Raw genomic sequence first — 14,142 nt, 5'->3', positions numbered from 1 at the left:
GAGAAAACTGACAGAGAGAAGATTTAGGGGCTTAAACGGCTATTACAGTTATTTTTTTCTATATATTTTTATTAGTTTTCTGTGGAGAAATAGGTGGCATTACCGACTTGCATGTTAGCTTCAGTTTAGATATTTTTAAGATTTATTTTATTTATCATCTCTGTATTTTTCCATTATAATAAGGCCAGGGATCAAGAGGAATAAACAGATTGAGATATACAGATTAATTCATTTTTCTGGGATTAGTTGAGTTGAGAGTGAGATTCTTGCTTTAGGTTTCTCGTAGATTATTTTATTCCCTTTATTTTTTTCAAGTTTCTGGACAATTACCGCGTGGGCCTCTCCTTCTTTTGAGTCGCGGATGTAGACCTTTTCCTCCCTTTCATTTCTCTCATCTTTTCAGTTTTTTCTTCCTTCCTTCATTTCTTTTCCTCTCTCTCTCTCTCTCTCTCTCTCTCTTGGGGTCCCAAATCTTGTGGCTTTGATACCATGTGGATTTTATGTATTAACTGTGCATAGGCTTTGTTCATTATACCAAAATAGCTAACCCACTCGATTGGATTCACTTCAAGCTTATATATCTTTGAATTGCTTTCTTTTTGGACTGCTCTATCCTAGCCCTTCCCTATTGGGAAGGATGACCCACACACAAACCCACTCCCCCTATACCACTTGAGGTATTGATCCCACATCCTCCCCCTTTGTTTGTTTGTGTTTTTTTTTTTTTGGGGGGGGTGGTTTGGTGCCATTAAGCTATGAGGCTCGGGCATTTTTTGATTTACCTTGTTAGACATGGGGCTTTACATATAATCCAATAAATTTGCTTGAGTTCGGTTGATTGATATTTGGAAGCTTTTACCATTTGCAGTGGTTTTCTGGAAGAGCAAAATGTTATTCTTTTAATGGCTTTACATGTGAAGATTCTTAGCCACTCCCCTAACCTTTTACCATCTTATGTGCCTATTGTTGTACAGAATGAGGAGGAGGAGGAATCTGTATGGGCATCTGCACTTAGCTGTTTGCTTTATTTTGTATGTGATAGAGGAAGGATCTGGAGAAATCGATTGCAAGGTCTTGATATAAGGGTGAGGACTGAATTTCTCTTCTTTAACTCTACAGTGTTGTTTGGCAGCAGAACTTTAAGAGTGAATCACCTAGGCATTCTAGACCCAGGAAACATGCTCATTGAATGTGTTGTTTAATTAGTTAGCTTTCTATTTGCATTCCTCTCTTTCTAATTGTTGGAGACCGCCATGATTCGCCTAGGTTTTCAAGCATTTAATGTTTAATTATTTAATTAATTGTTGGGCCCTGTATTTCTAGGCCAAATCAGTTTAGATATTCGGCTATTATTTTTCCCTTGATGTTAGGAAGATTTGATGGGATAGCAACTTGTGGCTAAACCTCATCTTCCTATAAGTGTCTAGACATCATTCGAATAAAGGTAATCGTTTTGCTATCAATTTCTTCACTAATCTTAATCGTGCCTTTGATATTAGACCTGGTGATATTGGACTGTGGCCACCATTTACTTACAATGAAAATATGCTTCCTCCTTCCTTCTAATTGTCCAGGGATTGTTCTCTCCCATTTTGCTTATTATTTTCAGCACATGACCTCAAATCTTGCCTTCAATTAAGGAGAGTGAACATGATATTCTCTGCCATTCATGAGTTGGTAAACTTCTATGTAGTAAGTGCCAAAATGATATAGCATTGGTGATGAACAATCAATGAGGAACAAGAAGCAGGAGAGGCTTGCAACAGCAAAGTAGAAAAGGGAGAGATGGAAATCATAAAATCCCAAGGTTATAGTTGGGATTACGTTTTCCACTTACCCCTGTTTTATGGGTTACCATAGGCCGAGGAAAATTGTGGTTCCTGGATAACTTTGTTTAAAAAAAAAAAAAAAAAAAAAAAGAAACTCATAAAAAATGCCCAATTTAATACCCTGAGCAGATTTTTCAAGGAAAGTCAAACGTTGTTGCACAAATGAAACCTACGGGTATTTACAGTAACCAGCATCTGTCAAGCTTTCTAGGCTAATGGGACTAATATAGGTTGGGTGGTTTAATATATTTAAAACATGAAATGAAACGGCTATTATGGCCGGATCTTATTAAATCTTGCCAGTTGTTGTCTTTTGTCATTTTGCGGCCATCCGTCCTTTGTTCATTTTTTTTTATTTTAAATATTGCTATGTGCTTGATGTCAATATCACTTGTGGAATATCTGTTTGATTTGTTTTATAATGTCTTTCAGGTGATCAAGGCACTTATAGAAATCAGCTGGAAGAATTCTTGGGCAGAATTAGTTCATTGTAAGCTTATTTCTTTGTTAACCAACATGTTTTATCAGGTTCCTGATGAAGCCACTGATGCTGTACCGAGCACGCCTAAGTTTCTTGTGGATCAGCTTGATCTGATTGGAGGAGTTCAATTTATTTTAATTGGGGTATGCATGTCTTGTAACACAATCTTCATATAACTCGAGTCTGAGGGGAAAATGACTGCTGTTATTTTTTCTCTGAATGTTAAGTTACGAATGTATACTGTTCCTGCCTGTGGGAGAAGGGTAGGGTGAAGTCCTGAGCTGTTGTCATTGTATATTGCATAACCTTTTCCCTGTTAAATGCAGTATTCCCTTGCAAACTCAAGTGAAGAGAGGAGAAATTTGTATTCGGTGCTTTTTGACTATGTTCTTCATCAAATAAATGAAACATGTATAGCTACAGGAGTCAACGAATATAGTGATGATGAGATTCAACCTCTTGCTGTGTTGCTTGCTCAAACTAATGCAGCCGAGGCATTTTATATATCTGTTAAACTAGGGGTAGAAGGCATTGGTGAAATTTTGAGAAGGTCAATAGCATCTGCGCTGTCCAGATATCCTAACAGTGAACGATTAAATATGGTACATCCTTGTTATTTTCCTTTGTCAGTTGGCAATATAGTTTGAGAGGAACTATACTTTTTTATGAATTTTTATTTTATTTTTCCTTAACCTCTCTCTTGGTTAGTGCTTGTTATGTAGAATGGCTGGACATCAATAGGACATTAAACCATAGGTTCAACATCTAAATCCTACAAACTGCACAAAATATCTGGTTTCTGTTTCCACAGTTTTGTTTTTGTTGGTGTTGGGGGAAAATGCTGCTTTTTGGATCATACGTGCAGAATGAGAACTATCTATATTTCTCTTTATCGTTACCTGATAGTTTTTTTTAATACCCATAGCAATTAGAAAGATTATTCTCCAATGAAAAGCAAGATTATATATTCATTTTCGGTGAAAATATGGTTTTTTTTTTTTAAATACCCACAGCAATTAGAAAGATTACTCTCCAATGAAAACCAAGATTATATATTCATTTTGGGGGAAAACGAAGCATACAGGAAATGTTAGTGTACATGCTTTTGCAGTTTTGTATTACTTGTTACTGCCAAGGTACTTCGGATGATATCAGTAGTTTATGGTAACTTGTGATGTGCTCAGTTCAATTTTAGGTTAATATTCTATTATTCACTAATCATTGTCCCATCCATTTTGCTATGATGCTACCTGACTTGATATTTTGTTTTTCGTTTTCCTCTTATATTTGTTTAATAAAATCTCTCTAAACTTTTGGCCGAAAGAAAACTTCTCTAAACTGTATTGTGCTTATTTCTTTTGGTTGTTTGCAGCTCTTGGAGATCGTAGCAGAGAAATTTGATGTAATAATAAGTTCATTCACTCATTTGGACAAAGAGTTCTCTTATATGATTCAGATGACGAAATCACACAAATTTCTGGAACATATCGAAGGCGTGGCTCTAAGAAATGGTGTTGGTCTGAAGGCAAAGCTCTCATGGACCACTTTACACTCCCTTCTTCACTCTGAAAGAATGGCTTGCCGTCAAAATGGTTATATATGGTTAGGTGATCTGCTTATTGCTGAAATTAGTGGGGGAAGGGGTGGAAGTATATGGTCAAATATCAAACACTTCCTGCAGAAAATTGCTGATCCTGGAATTCAGGATTCTTCAGATGCACCAGATGTACCTTTGCCTATATCACTTATGTGTGGACTTTTAAAGTCAAAACACAACTTTATTCGATGGGGGTTCCTGTTTGTTCTTGAAAGGCTTCTTATGAGATGCAAATTTTTGTTAGATGAGTATGAAATGCAGCATGTTAGCAGCACTGATGGGCCTGAGCAGAAAGATTGGCATCTAGAGAAAGCCAATGCTGTGATAGACATAATGAGCAAGGCTTTGGGGCTGGTGTTTCAGATAAATGAGACTGACCGTATCAATATTCTAAAAGTAATTGTTTCTGAGCTCAAAATGACTTGTTGCAAAAACCCTTTTCACGTCTTACTAATACATAGAAAGGCATGGTGAGCCACAATAGCGATGGAAAATCTGTTGGAAGTAAATATGCATGTTGTTTATCTAGCTACTCTATCAAGTAATAGAAGAATCAATACCTTGATATTGTGGATTGCCCTAATACAGAAACTTTCTTATGTGAGTTATGTAATGTGTGATCTTAGAAATGTGTCTTTCGGAAAGGAAAGGCGCACTTTCCATTTCCTTTCTAGAAAACACTTTTCTACATACCAAATATTGCATTAGTCTTTGCCTTTAGTTATTAGTAAATTCTGATAGAGCTAGGTCTTATATAATGGCTTCCATATGCTTGGAAATGGTTTAACTGATGATGTTTAACAAGTCTTTTATGTTAAACTAAATGCCCACAGAATCTGAAATCAATAGGAACCCACATGGGCGAAAGAAATGCAAATGAGTTTAGATTAACAAAGTTTCCTGAAGAATAAATTCACTTATAAAATTTGTTTGTGATTATTTCCGGAGCAGCATATGAGAGTTTTCTGTTCAAGTCTCTATTCCCAAGTGTTTTATGATATATTAGTCCTAACTTTCCCAATTCTCTTTCTGAACAGATGTGCGATATTCTATTCTCACAATTGTGCCTTAGAGTTCCGCCTGCAGCAGCACTGTCCTTTGGAGATGATATGCAAATTGACAGAAGTTTAAAATGCCTGAGTCAAAATAAGAAGTTGGATGGTGATAATCGACTCCTCAGACAAGATACTTTTCAATGGGATGAACTTAACAAGGAAGAAGTTGACCCAAGATCCAGCTACTCTAATAGCTTCTATCTGGATCACGAAACTGCATCGATGGCAGCACTTCTTCTAAAAGGGCGAGCCATTGTCCCAATGCAATTGATTGCCCGTGTTCCTGCTGCCTTGCTATACTGGCCATTAATCCAACTGGCTGGAGCAGCAACTGACAATATTGCATTGGGTGTTGCTGTCGGAAGTAAAGGAAGGGGAAACCTTCCTGGTGCTACATCAGATATTCGAGCCACCCTTCTCCTACTTCTTATTGGTAAATGCACTGCAGATCCTCCTGCTTTCCAGGAAGTTGGTCACGAACAATTTTTTAGGTATTTCTAAACTTACTATGTTGATATGTTCGCTGTGGTTGAGTTGGCTTATTAGTATGACATTTCAAGCAATGAATCCTTCTTTCGTGCAGGGAACTCTTGGATGACACAGATTCCAGGGTAGCATATTACACTTCTGCTTTTCTTCTGAAGGTAGGAATTTGATTTGATTATTTGATGTTTAGTCTTTTTGCAATACATAAAAGTTCTTACATTATTAAATATTAATTTTTGTAAAAATTTTCATTTTGTGCAGCGAATGATGACTGAGAAACCTGAAAAATATCAACATATGCTTCAGAATCTTGTTGTCAGAGCACAGCAGGTACCTCCATCTTCAGTAATTTGATTGTAACTCCACTGATAGTGTTATCAAAACTTAGGCTGACAAATTTAATTTAGCAGTTAATTTTCATATGTGGTTCATGGCTTTTCGAGAAGTCTTACAACTGTCATTAATCATTAATCAATGAAGTAAAGTACATAAATAGTGGCTCTTGGAGAAAAGTTCTTAGCCGCAGCTGGTTAGAAGGTTAACATGACAGTGTCTGAGAAGAATATACCAGTAGATCTGAAGATAATCGTTGGTGCTTATGCTTCATATGGCAAACTAGTGATAAGAATTTGAGGTTTACTTGTAGATTGGCTTTTGGAGGACCTGTGAACTTCTTGAGCTCTATAGGTTGCTTGGTGTAAGGCTCAATTTTTCCCACTTGATTGTGCGGTTCATACTTATCAAACTTTTGGGAAGAGAAATTTTGATCCATCTTGGTTAAAGCCACTCTAGCTTATTTCCAATAAGATAGCAGCCAGTGAAGGACTACATGCATCTTGGCTAAAATATTCAGTCCAAATTGGTAGGGTTAAAAATTATGAACCAGCATGAAACTTGAACGGAATTACTTTTACTAGCGTAATATTTTGGAAAACAAAAATCACAGATCGTGAAACAGGTTTTCATATAGGCTTTAATGCAGTTGACGGTTAAATATATTTACAGCAAAAGGCTTAAAACCGTTTGGTTGGAGTAAAGGCTGAGTTTAATATTGTATGTTATGCTGTTCCTGTCAAGCTGATTAAGCTTATTCTGCAAAGGGAACATTGGTCCATTGTGGCAAAGTTATGCCAGCGCTGGATATACTGCAAGTTGCAAATACCTAATATTTGTATAGATTCGTGACCTACGAAGCATGAATACTAACGCATGCACAAATAAGCCGGTGATAAAGTCTGGAGTATCCAGGAACTATTAAAGCTTTACATTGTCTCTCTTGAATGTCGCTGATGTGTCACATATTGACAGACTTCTTTAAGGCGTTGACTTTAGCAAGACCATATTGTATTGCTGGTATCCCAAAGGACATGGATTGATGCCCTATGTGCTAGTGAAAACTATTTTTCTTTTGAATACCCTGACGTTTGTTTGCTTCACAGTTTTCTCATTGTTCTTATCCCAGAAAGGGGACTTCTGAAAAAGGGGGGGGGGGGGAAAAGAGAGCATACTTACATGTTTGTGCTTTGTTTTGTACTGCGCAGAGCAACAATGAAAAATTGTTGGAGAATCCATACCTTCAAATGCGTGGAATAATTCAATTGGCAAATGACCTTGGAATTGACTTGTGATCTTGCTCGACCTGGCTTTCTGGGGGGTAATATTTATTGATTTGGAGTGGTGCAGAAGTTTGAGCATTAATGGGAGTTGAAGCTCTGGATCTTTCATCATCTATCATTCAATTGATGTGATTGACACACCTATATCCAGATACAAAAATATTAATGTTTTTCAAGCTTGTCCAGAAGGGTATTCTTGTGATTGTAAAAACAGGCCAGTGGGGTAAAGTGTGCTCATATGTTGGATTGTTCTGAGAAATATTTGACAATTAGGAAAATAAACAAGTACGTGCTGAAAGACCTCAATGCCTATCGGTCTCCTGTCAAATTACACGTTTGGTGAGCCATGTTAGATTTTGCCATGATCTCCTGTCTTCAGCTTGTGTTGGAACCATTGAGGGGCCTGTTCATTTGGGAAAACCCCTGTAAGTTTGGTAATGGACTGAAAGTCAGGGATTGGTAGCATTTTAAGTGAAAATTCTTTGTCAAGGGATAGGTTTGGAGATCCTTCATTGTGGATGCGGCTGCTGAATGTTGCTGATCTAAGCCTTGACGTATTCTCAGGTAACTTCCTTCTCTCTCTATGACTATTTATTTACGTCGTTCCAGTTCATAAGCCTGTTTTTCTGTCTGTCCTTGGATGATGGGTTTATTTTGGTGGATTTGTCTGATTCAATTTGACAATACTCTTCCGGTCGTAAATGTAAAACCCATTTTATAGTATTAAGTTACACTATAATTATACTATAAAATGGGTCCTACCGGGGGGGAGTATATTTTTCCATAATTGCTTTAGAGAGAAACTAATCTTATTTTTATCCCAAAATTCACACCAAGGAAGTTACCTTAGCAACATGTTTTGCCTTCATCTTGTTTGTTTGTAGATGGTGCGAGCAGGCATGCACTGCATTCTGGTGAGACTCTGCATAACTTCACGAAGGTTGTTTCTTTTGTACAGGCTTGGATTTTCATGGAGCCTCCATCTCTTTTGGTCATTTTTGAAGGTGGCCTATATGCTTGCCTTTTTTACTGGGCATACAGGGCCTTCAAGGAAAGAACACTCTAGATTTGTACATTGTCACGCTTCAACCCAATTTGTTGTCAGGGGTATCATAGGATGGCTACTTTTAGAGGCATCCTAGCTGCCCCTTGTTTCGTGTAAATATTTTACCTCTTATTTATCTCATCTTTTTTTTTTAAAAAAAAATTGATCTGACACTTCAATTGCGAAAATTGTAACATTTCTTGAGAAATTATGTAGATCTTTGTAGGGTTTATGCGGCGCAAAGCTATATAGGGCAATTTGGTATGCAGTTAAAACGTGCGAGTTTTGGACCATTATGGAATGTTTTTGTCGTTCTACTGTTTTCATGGAAAACGAAAAATATTGTTTCTGCGGGATGCTAGAACTATATTGGTTGAAGGATGACGAAACATTTATTTCGGAGATTACGCATATATGTACATACGCTTGTTTCTTCCTATAATTTTCTCTACAACTTTCCCGTTGATAGTCTCCGTGACTAGTGTTAGAAAATACTCCTCCTGTCCTTAATATAAGACCCATTTAATTAATTTGATTAGATTAAGGAAGTTAGGTAAGTTAGGTAATTATAAAAAAAGTGACACATTTTTCCTAAAACACCATAATAATCTTTCTTAATACCCCTTCTCCCTCTTCTACTTGATTATGGTTGAGAGTATCCATAGGGGTAATTTAGAGAAAATTGATAAATGTGAGAAATGGGTTTTATATTTAGGACCAAAACCAACTCAAGAATTGGGTTTTATATTAAGGACCGGAGGAGTATTAATTTGGTTAGATTAAGAAAGCAATGTAAATTAGTTGATAATAAGAAATATGATACTACTTCCGGTTTTTAATATAAGATCTTATTTGATATTTATTTTGGTTTAAAATATAACATCCCAATTCATTTTTTTCTCATATTTATGTATTTTTTTTCAAGGTAGTTTTTTCTAACAATGGTAGTTCTAGTTAATACACTTGATTAGTAAAAATATTTTAGAAAGATAATACCTATTTATTATAAATAACCAGTTTAACTTTTTTTTCTTAATATTCTCAAATTAGTCAATTAGTTCTTATAATTAGGACCGGATGTGGTATGTTTTTTTTAAAACATTATAATCATTTTTTTTAATATCCTTATTTTCTTACCTACTTGATTATGGTTGAGTGAGTATTTTGAAGGATAGTTTAAAAAAAAATTGATATATATGAGAAATAGGTTTTATATTTAGGATCAAAATTAATTTAATAATTAGGTTTTATAATAAAGATCGGAGGAGTGTAATCTTGGCGGGATTTGGAAGGATTATGTGGCGTCTCGCTTTGAATATTTCTTTCCTTTCTAAATAATTACAATTATTTTTTAAAAACTTATTTTATAATATACTACCGTCTATTGTTTGTTCCTCGGGAACACGCAGCAAATTAGAGGATATTTAGAAACATCTAGATCTCGCACGCTTTGGGTTTTCTTGGTGCTTTAGTTTCATCCAATTGGGCCTCTTGGGCTATCTTGCTCAACGTACTGTTGTATTTGGGTAAACATTGCGCGAGTCCTATATAATATAGCAACATACAAGTAACCTTGCACCTTCAAAAAAAAAGAGGAAGTAACCAAATTGCAGAATTTTTCAATTTTCAATTTGGTATGTATACGTTTTTTCTCTGTTAATTAAATTTTTAAATTTTCCCTAGCAGCATTGTTAACCTTTGCATAAAGGCTAAATACACTAGTGGAACAAATTTATAAGAGCTAATGTCATTGAAAAAAAAATAAAATCAAATGATTTACACCCTCCACTTCTTTTTATAAGATTCTATTAATTAAATTACACGATTTGAGAAAACAGTTAAAAACTAGTTAAAAGTAATAAGTATGTAAAAATTAAACTTCTTTTTGAAGTATGTTCTTATTTAATGAGAGAGCATATAAGAGAGAGAAATATTAGTAATAAGATAAACGATAAAAGAGAATGAAATGTAAGAAAAAAATGAGGAGAGAGAATAAAAAATTAATTAGAGGCAAATTTAGTAAAAATGTATTTAATGTTCAGACAATTCTTCATAGGATTTTATAAAAAAGACCAAACAAATTCAAATTTTGGGATCTTATAAATAGTATTAGAGGGAGTAATTAAGAGGAAAAAATACATACGTATCAAATTAAAAATTGAGAAAAGTATAAGTACCTCCAATATGGTTTTTTTAAAAAAAATTAGTTAAACATACTAAGTTTATGAGAAAATATTTTATTTTGAAAAATATTTTTATTTATAAAGAAAGAGAGTGAATGAGGGATAGTGAAGAGGGAAAAGAGGCAGGTGAGAAATGATTAGTGTGCCAATTTATTTCATATCATCATGATTTTTTAATTTTTATTAATTTTTTACCTTCTTAATGAACTTATATTTAGGATTAAAAATATTTTATAAAAAACTTATAATAAGGATCAAATGATAGTAATATAATATGTAATCAATAGGAATAACAATGAAAAAAACTGATTCAAATTTCAGACATTTTAAGTGTATGTCATGGATAAAGAGCAGTAAAAACAAAAATCTACAAATGCGCTATATATAATAGAGGTTTTTTTTTTTTTTTGCTAAAGTATAAGTATTCTCTTATTGGAAGCAATCATATTCAAGCTATTATCGGGTACTAAATGTAGACACCTCTCTCAACAGAAACTTGAATTTTGATTCGTCACGTTATGAAAAACTAGTTCTTTCTGTTAGACCTAACATTTATATATAAAGAGTTAAAAAAAAAAAAAAGGAGAATGTTGTTGGTTAAGGGAAAAATACAGGAGAATGCTAGTTTATTAAAAAAAAAAAAAAAGAACCAATCGCTGTCCTGGCGTCCGTTGCCTCTATTCTTCTTCGATCTCCATTCCGTCCACAGAGAGCAGCCATTGGGCACGCAGCTGCTGCCGCGATCTTCTTCGGCCTACATTGAGGTGCGCTCTTACTTCTTTCTTTTGCTCGCCTTTTTCCGTTCGTGTCACTTTGTTCTGCTCTGGTTCTTGCTTGTTGCATTTCTGTTTCTTTCAATTCGAGCATGCTTTTGGGTTCTGCTAGTCCGTTGTTCTGCTCTGTTTTTGCATCTGATGTAAATTAAGAAGGGGCGTAGATCGTTCTCACGCAAATAGATGTTCCCAAGAAAGTCTTTTGGGTCCCGGTCGCTGTCAGCATAAGCCCTAACCGTGCTGCCCTCCTTTACCTGAACCCTAGTTGGACTGCAGTCGACCGTCGACGACTTGCTGTAGAAGAGCTTCTTAGTTATTCGTCGATTCAGGTACCTAACTTCTTTCCCCTACCCCTCGCCATCTTCTGTTCGGATGTGGAACAGTTCGGATGTGAAATCTAATTGCTATTCTTTTCTTGCGTTACCTTTTACTTCCATTCTGCTGCGCCATTCTTCTTTTGAAATCCAATAGTCTGATAGATTATGTCCTAAATTTTTTATTTTTTTGGCCATGTCCTAAATTATATTATGCCTCCATATAATGTTTGATATCACTGTAAGCTGTATTCCTTCTTGAAACTGGAGTTTCTATTCACCGAAGCGTGACAATTTTTCAAACCTGAATTACACTGTTGAAGTTGGTTAAACAGTATCAGATAGAATAACGCAACGAGTCCCAATTGCAGCGAACTTGTTTCCTTATTCGGTCTTGGCTACTTAATATCAACTCTTGCTTCTTATTATTCTTCATGCGACATCCCATTTTGATGAGACCTGAGATCGAATATTTTTGGAGTCCCATGACAGCCTCTTAGATGTATTCAGCTCTCAATTCTCAAGCTACCTGTTTACTGAAAAAGAGTTGTGATTATTGTAGTTTATTTATCGTCATAAGAATCATCACTGGGTGTTTGGTGCCCTTTATTCGGGATATTTGCTATGCATATTCCATTGATATTAACTCTTCATTTGGATAGCTTCTGCGTTAATATTGACCTATTTAAAACAATGGGCTTCTAATTGTGTTTTGAAGTGATTGGTCTTTAAAAACAATGGGCCTCTGATTGTGTTTTAAAATGATTGGTCTTATGTTTTCGTCTTTGCCCTTGGATTGAGTAGCATCCAATTAGTTGCTGAAAAGTTTAGGGTCAGATCCGGGAGAATATTAGTATGTTAAAGTTAAACATGGGATGGGAGCAGCGTAACCAATTTCCTGAGTTGATGTTGACCTTTGTTTGCAGTGCAAGTTTGCAAGTTGGAATTTTAAAAGGAAGGAAACTTTATTTTCACTTTTGAAGGTAGTGAAATGATCGAAACTTCTTTCCACTTTTTATGCTTATTGAAATGAACTATTTTATCCTAAACTAAATGAACTGGCAAGCAGAGTTTGAAATTTTTATCATTTAATATTTTGATTTCTCTTTAGAAAACCTCTGTTTGACTTGTGCCCGTAAGGGAACAGTCTTTCTCTTGTGCAATGCTGAAAGCTGTTTGTTTGATAACTGATTATTTTTTCACCTTGATAGTTTTTATCTGAACATATTGATTGGATAGCTTTTCTGATAATGTTTGCTTATTAAGTAGAATACACATAGTTTGGTAGAAAATGTGGCAATTGATCTTCCAATGTCATGTTTCGTCTGACAGATAGGAAAATGCCTAAAGTAAAGACTAACCGCGTTAAATATCCAGAGGGATGGGAATTAATTGAACCTACCCTTCGTGAACTCCAAGCAAAAATGAGGGAAGGTAATATATGTCTTGCATGCTTTACCAAATTTATTATGTTTTCGGGACTGTTTTATAATGTTTATTTCTGTGGCAGCGGAGAATGATCCACATGATAATAAGAGAAAATGTGAGACATTATGGCCTATATTTAAGATTGCACATCAGAAGAGCCGCTACATATTTGACCTTTACCACCGGAGGAAGGAAATTTCAAAGGAATTGTATGAATTTTGTTTAGAACAAGGATATGCTGACCGCAACCTGATTGCAAAATGGAAGAAGGTACTTCTCATGACTTATACAAATTTGTACCATGAATAATATATCTATTGTGCTTAGTGCTCTGTAATATGAATTTAAAGTTGTGAACCATCCATTGGAAAACTCTGATTATCGCCGTTAAAATCATGTGTAGCATATCTTAACAAACCTTGTCCTTGTTTGAAATTGCAGCCTGGCTATGAACGTTTATGTTGCTTGAGGTGCATGCAGCCACGGGATCACAACTTTGCCACCACCTGTGTTTGCCGAGTTCCCAAGCAACTGAGAGAGGAGAAGGTCATAGAGTGTGTTCATTGTGGTTGCAGGGGCTGTGCCAGTGGGGACTGATTGGCAATTGCAAGGAGAGATCTCATGATTTATTTGTAAATTAGCCTTGTTTCGAGGTTGTATTGCCAACTCTGTAAGGATAATATTTGATAATTAACGGCATAGTTTAACTTAAATATCGGACCGGACTCTGTTCTTTAAGATGTATTACCTGATGTACTTTTGCTATCCCCATGAAAGTTGAAGTCTATGAGAATATTAATTGTAATATCATTTTGGTTTTACATTTAATTATTATTTTTTAATGATTAATAGTTAAAAGTAGTAATTTTCATTCTCCATTTTTATCCTTCGAAATTTAAAAAAAGGATACGGTTATAAAAAAAAAAATAATGAATCTATAACATTATGGTTTCAGGTTTGGTTGTGACTTTATAAAATCTGATAAATATGTTGGGCTGACGATTTTCCAAGCGATGCTTTGCTTCTCTGGCAGAGAAGCAAAGACAAATCTTCACAAGAAGGCTTCATTTTTGGCTTTTAAAATTCCATTCAAATAATTTTAAGAAGTTTGCTTCTACTCTCAAATTTCTTTTTAGCACCAGGCTACACTCAAAACATAATTAAATTAAGGGTTAAGAGGTAATATTTGGTATGAGAGAAATAGAGGAGAAGGAGGGGGACATTTTTTTTTTAATGAGTTTCATTTAAAAAATTGACGAAGTGAGGCTTAAAATTTTAATAAAGAAAAGAAATAATATAAAAGAGTAATACAAATTAATTAACCTGGTAAAAAAT

At 35.1% G+C, this 14,142-nt stretch overlaps 2 protein-coding genes across 5 annotated transcripts; both read left to right on the top strand.

Annotated features, from left to right (window-relative positions):
* Positions 1-902: 902 nt before the first annotated feature.
* Positions 903-8,048, top strand: LOC114751944 (uncharacterized). Its single transcript, XM_028940650.1, has 9 exons — positions 903-1,085; positions 2,262-2,453; positions 2,637-2,912; positions 3,683-4,303; positions 4,945-5,453; positions 5,546-5,606; positions 5,710-5,778; positions 6,990-7,628; positions 7,949-8,048. Exons 1-8 carry the CDS (start codon positions 903-905, stop codon positions 7,074-7,076), a joined length of 1,998 nt encoding a protein of 665 aa, XP_028796483.1. The 3' UTR covers positions 7,077-7,628; positions 7,949-8,048.
* Positions 8,049-10,955: 2,907 nt separating this feature from the next.
* On the top strand, positions 10,956-13,545 carry LOC114751938 (protein BUD31 homolog 2-like). Of its 4 annotated transcripts, none has more exons than XM_028940642.1 (5): positions 10,956-11,056; positions 11,230-11,394; positions 12,712-12,813; positions 12,890-13,077; positions 13,249-13,545. In XM_028940642.1, the coding sequence occupies exons 3-5, from the start codon at positions 12,720-12,722 to the stop codon at positions 13,402-13,404; spliced, it is 438 nt and encodes a 145-aa protein (XP_028796475.1). In that variant the 5' UTR covers positions 10,956-11,056; positions 11,230-11,394; positions 12,712-12,719; the 3' UTR covers positions 13,405-13,545. The 4 variants fall into 4 exon arrangements, with proteins under 4 accessions (XP_028796475.1, XP_028796476.1, XP_028796474.1 ...); XM_028940641.1 differs by having other exon boundaries at positions 10,957-11,056; positions 11,178-11,394; XM_028940643.1 differs by lacking the exon at positions 11,230-11,394.
* Positions 13,546-14,142: the final 597 nt, after the last annotated feature.

This window comes from Neltuma alba, unplaced genomic scaffold (genome assembly GCF_004799145.2).
Source record: "Neltuma alba isolate B1F8T4 unplaced genomic scaffold, ASM479914v2 tig00007166_pilon, whole genome shotgun sequence".
Lineage (NCBI taxonomy): Eukaryota > Viridiplantae > Streptophyta > Magnoliopsida > Fabales > Fabaceae > Neltuma > Neltuma alba.
Note: the sequence above shows the minus strand (reverse complement) of the source record. Positions and strands in the feature narration are given on the sequence as shown.

Bases quoted from the DNA above. Each gene is read 5' to 3' on its own strand.
- LOC114751944 (XM_028940650.1), top strand. From the start codon at position 903: ATGGCTTTACATGTGAAGATTCTTAGCCACTCCCCTAACCTTTTACCA. The intron at 1,086-2,261 runs GTGAGGACTGAA...AATGTCTTTCAG, and splicing joins TGCAAGGTCTTGATATAAGG to GTGATCAAGGCACTTATAGA. The intron at 5,779-6,989 runs GTACCTCCATCT...TGTACTGCGCAG, and splicing joins TTGTTGTCAGAGCACAGCAG to AGCAACAATGAAAAATTGTT.
- LOC114751938 (XM_028940643.1), top strand. From the start codon at position 12,720: ATGCCTAAAGTAAAGACTAACCGCGTTAAATATCCAGAGGGATGGGAA. The intron at 12,814-12,889 runs GTAATATATGTC...TTTCTGTGGCAG, and splicing joins CCAAGCAAAAATGAGGGAAG to CGGAGAATGATCCACATGAT. The intron at 13,078-13,248 runs GTACTTCTCATG...TTGAAATTGCAG, and splicing joins TGATTGCAAAATGGAAGAAG to CCTGGCTATGAACGTTTATG.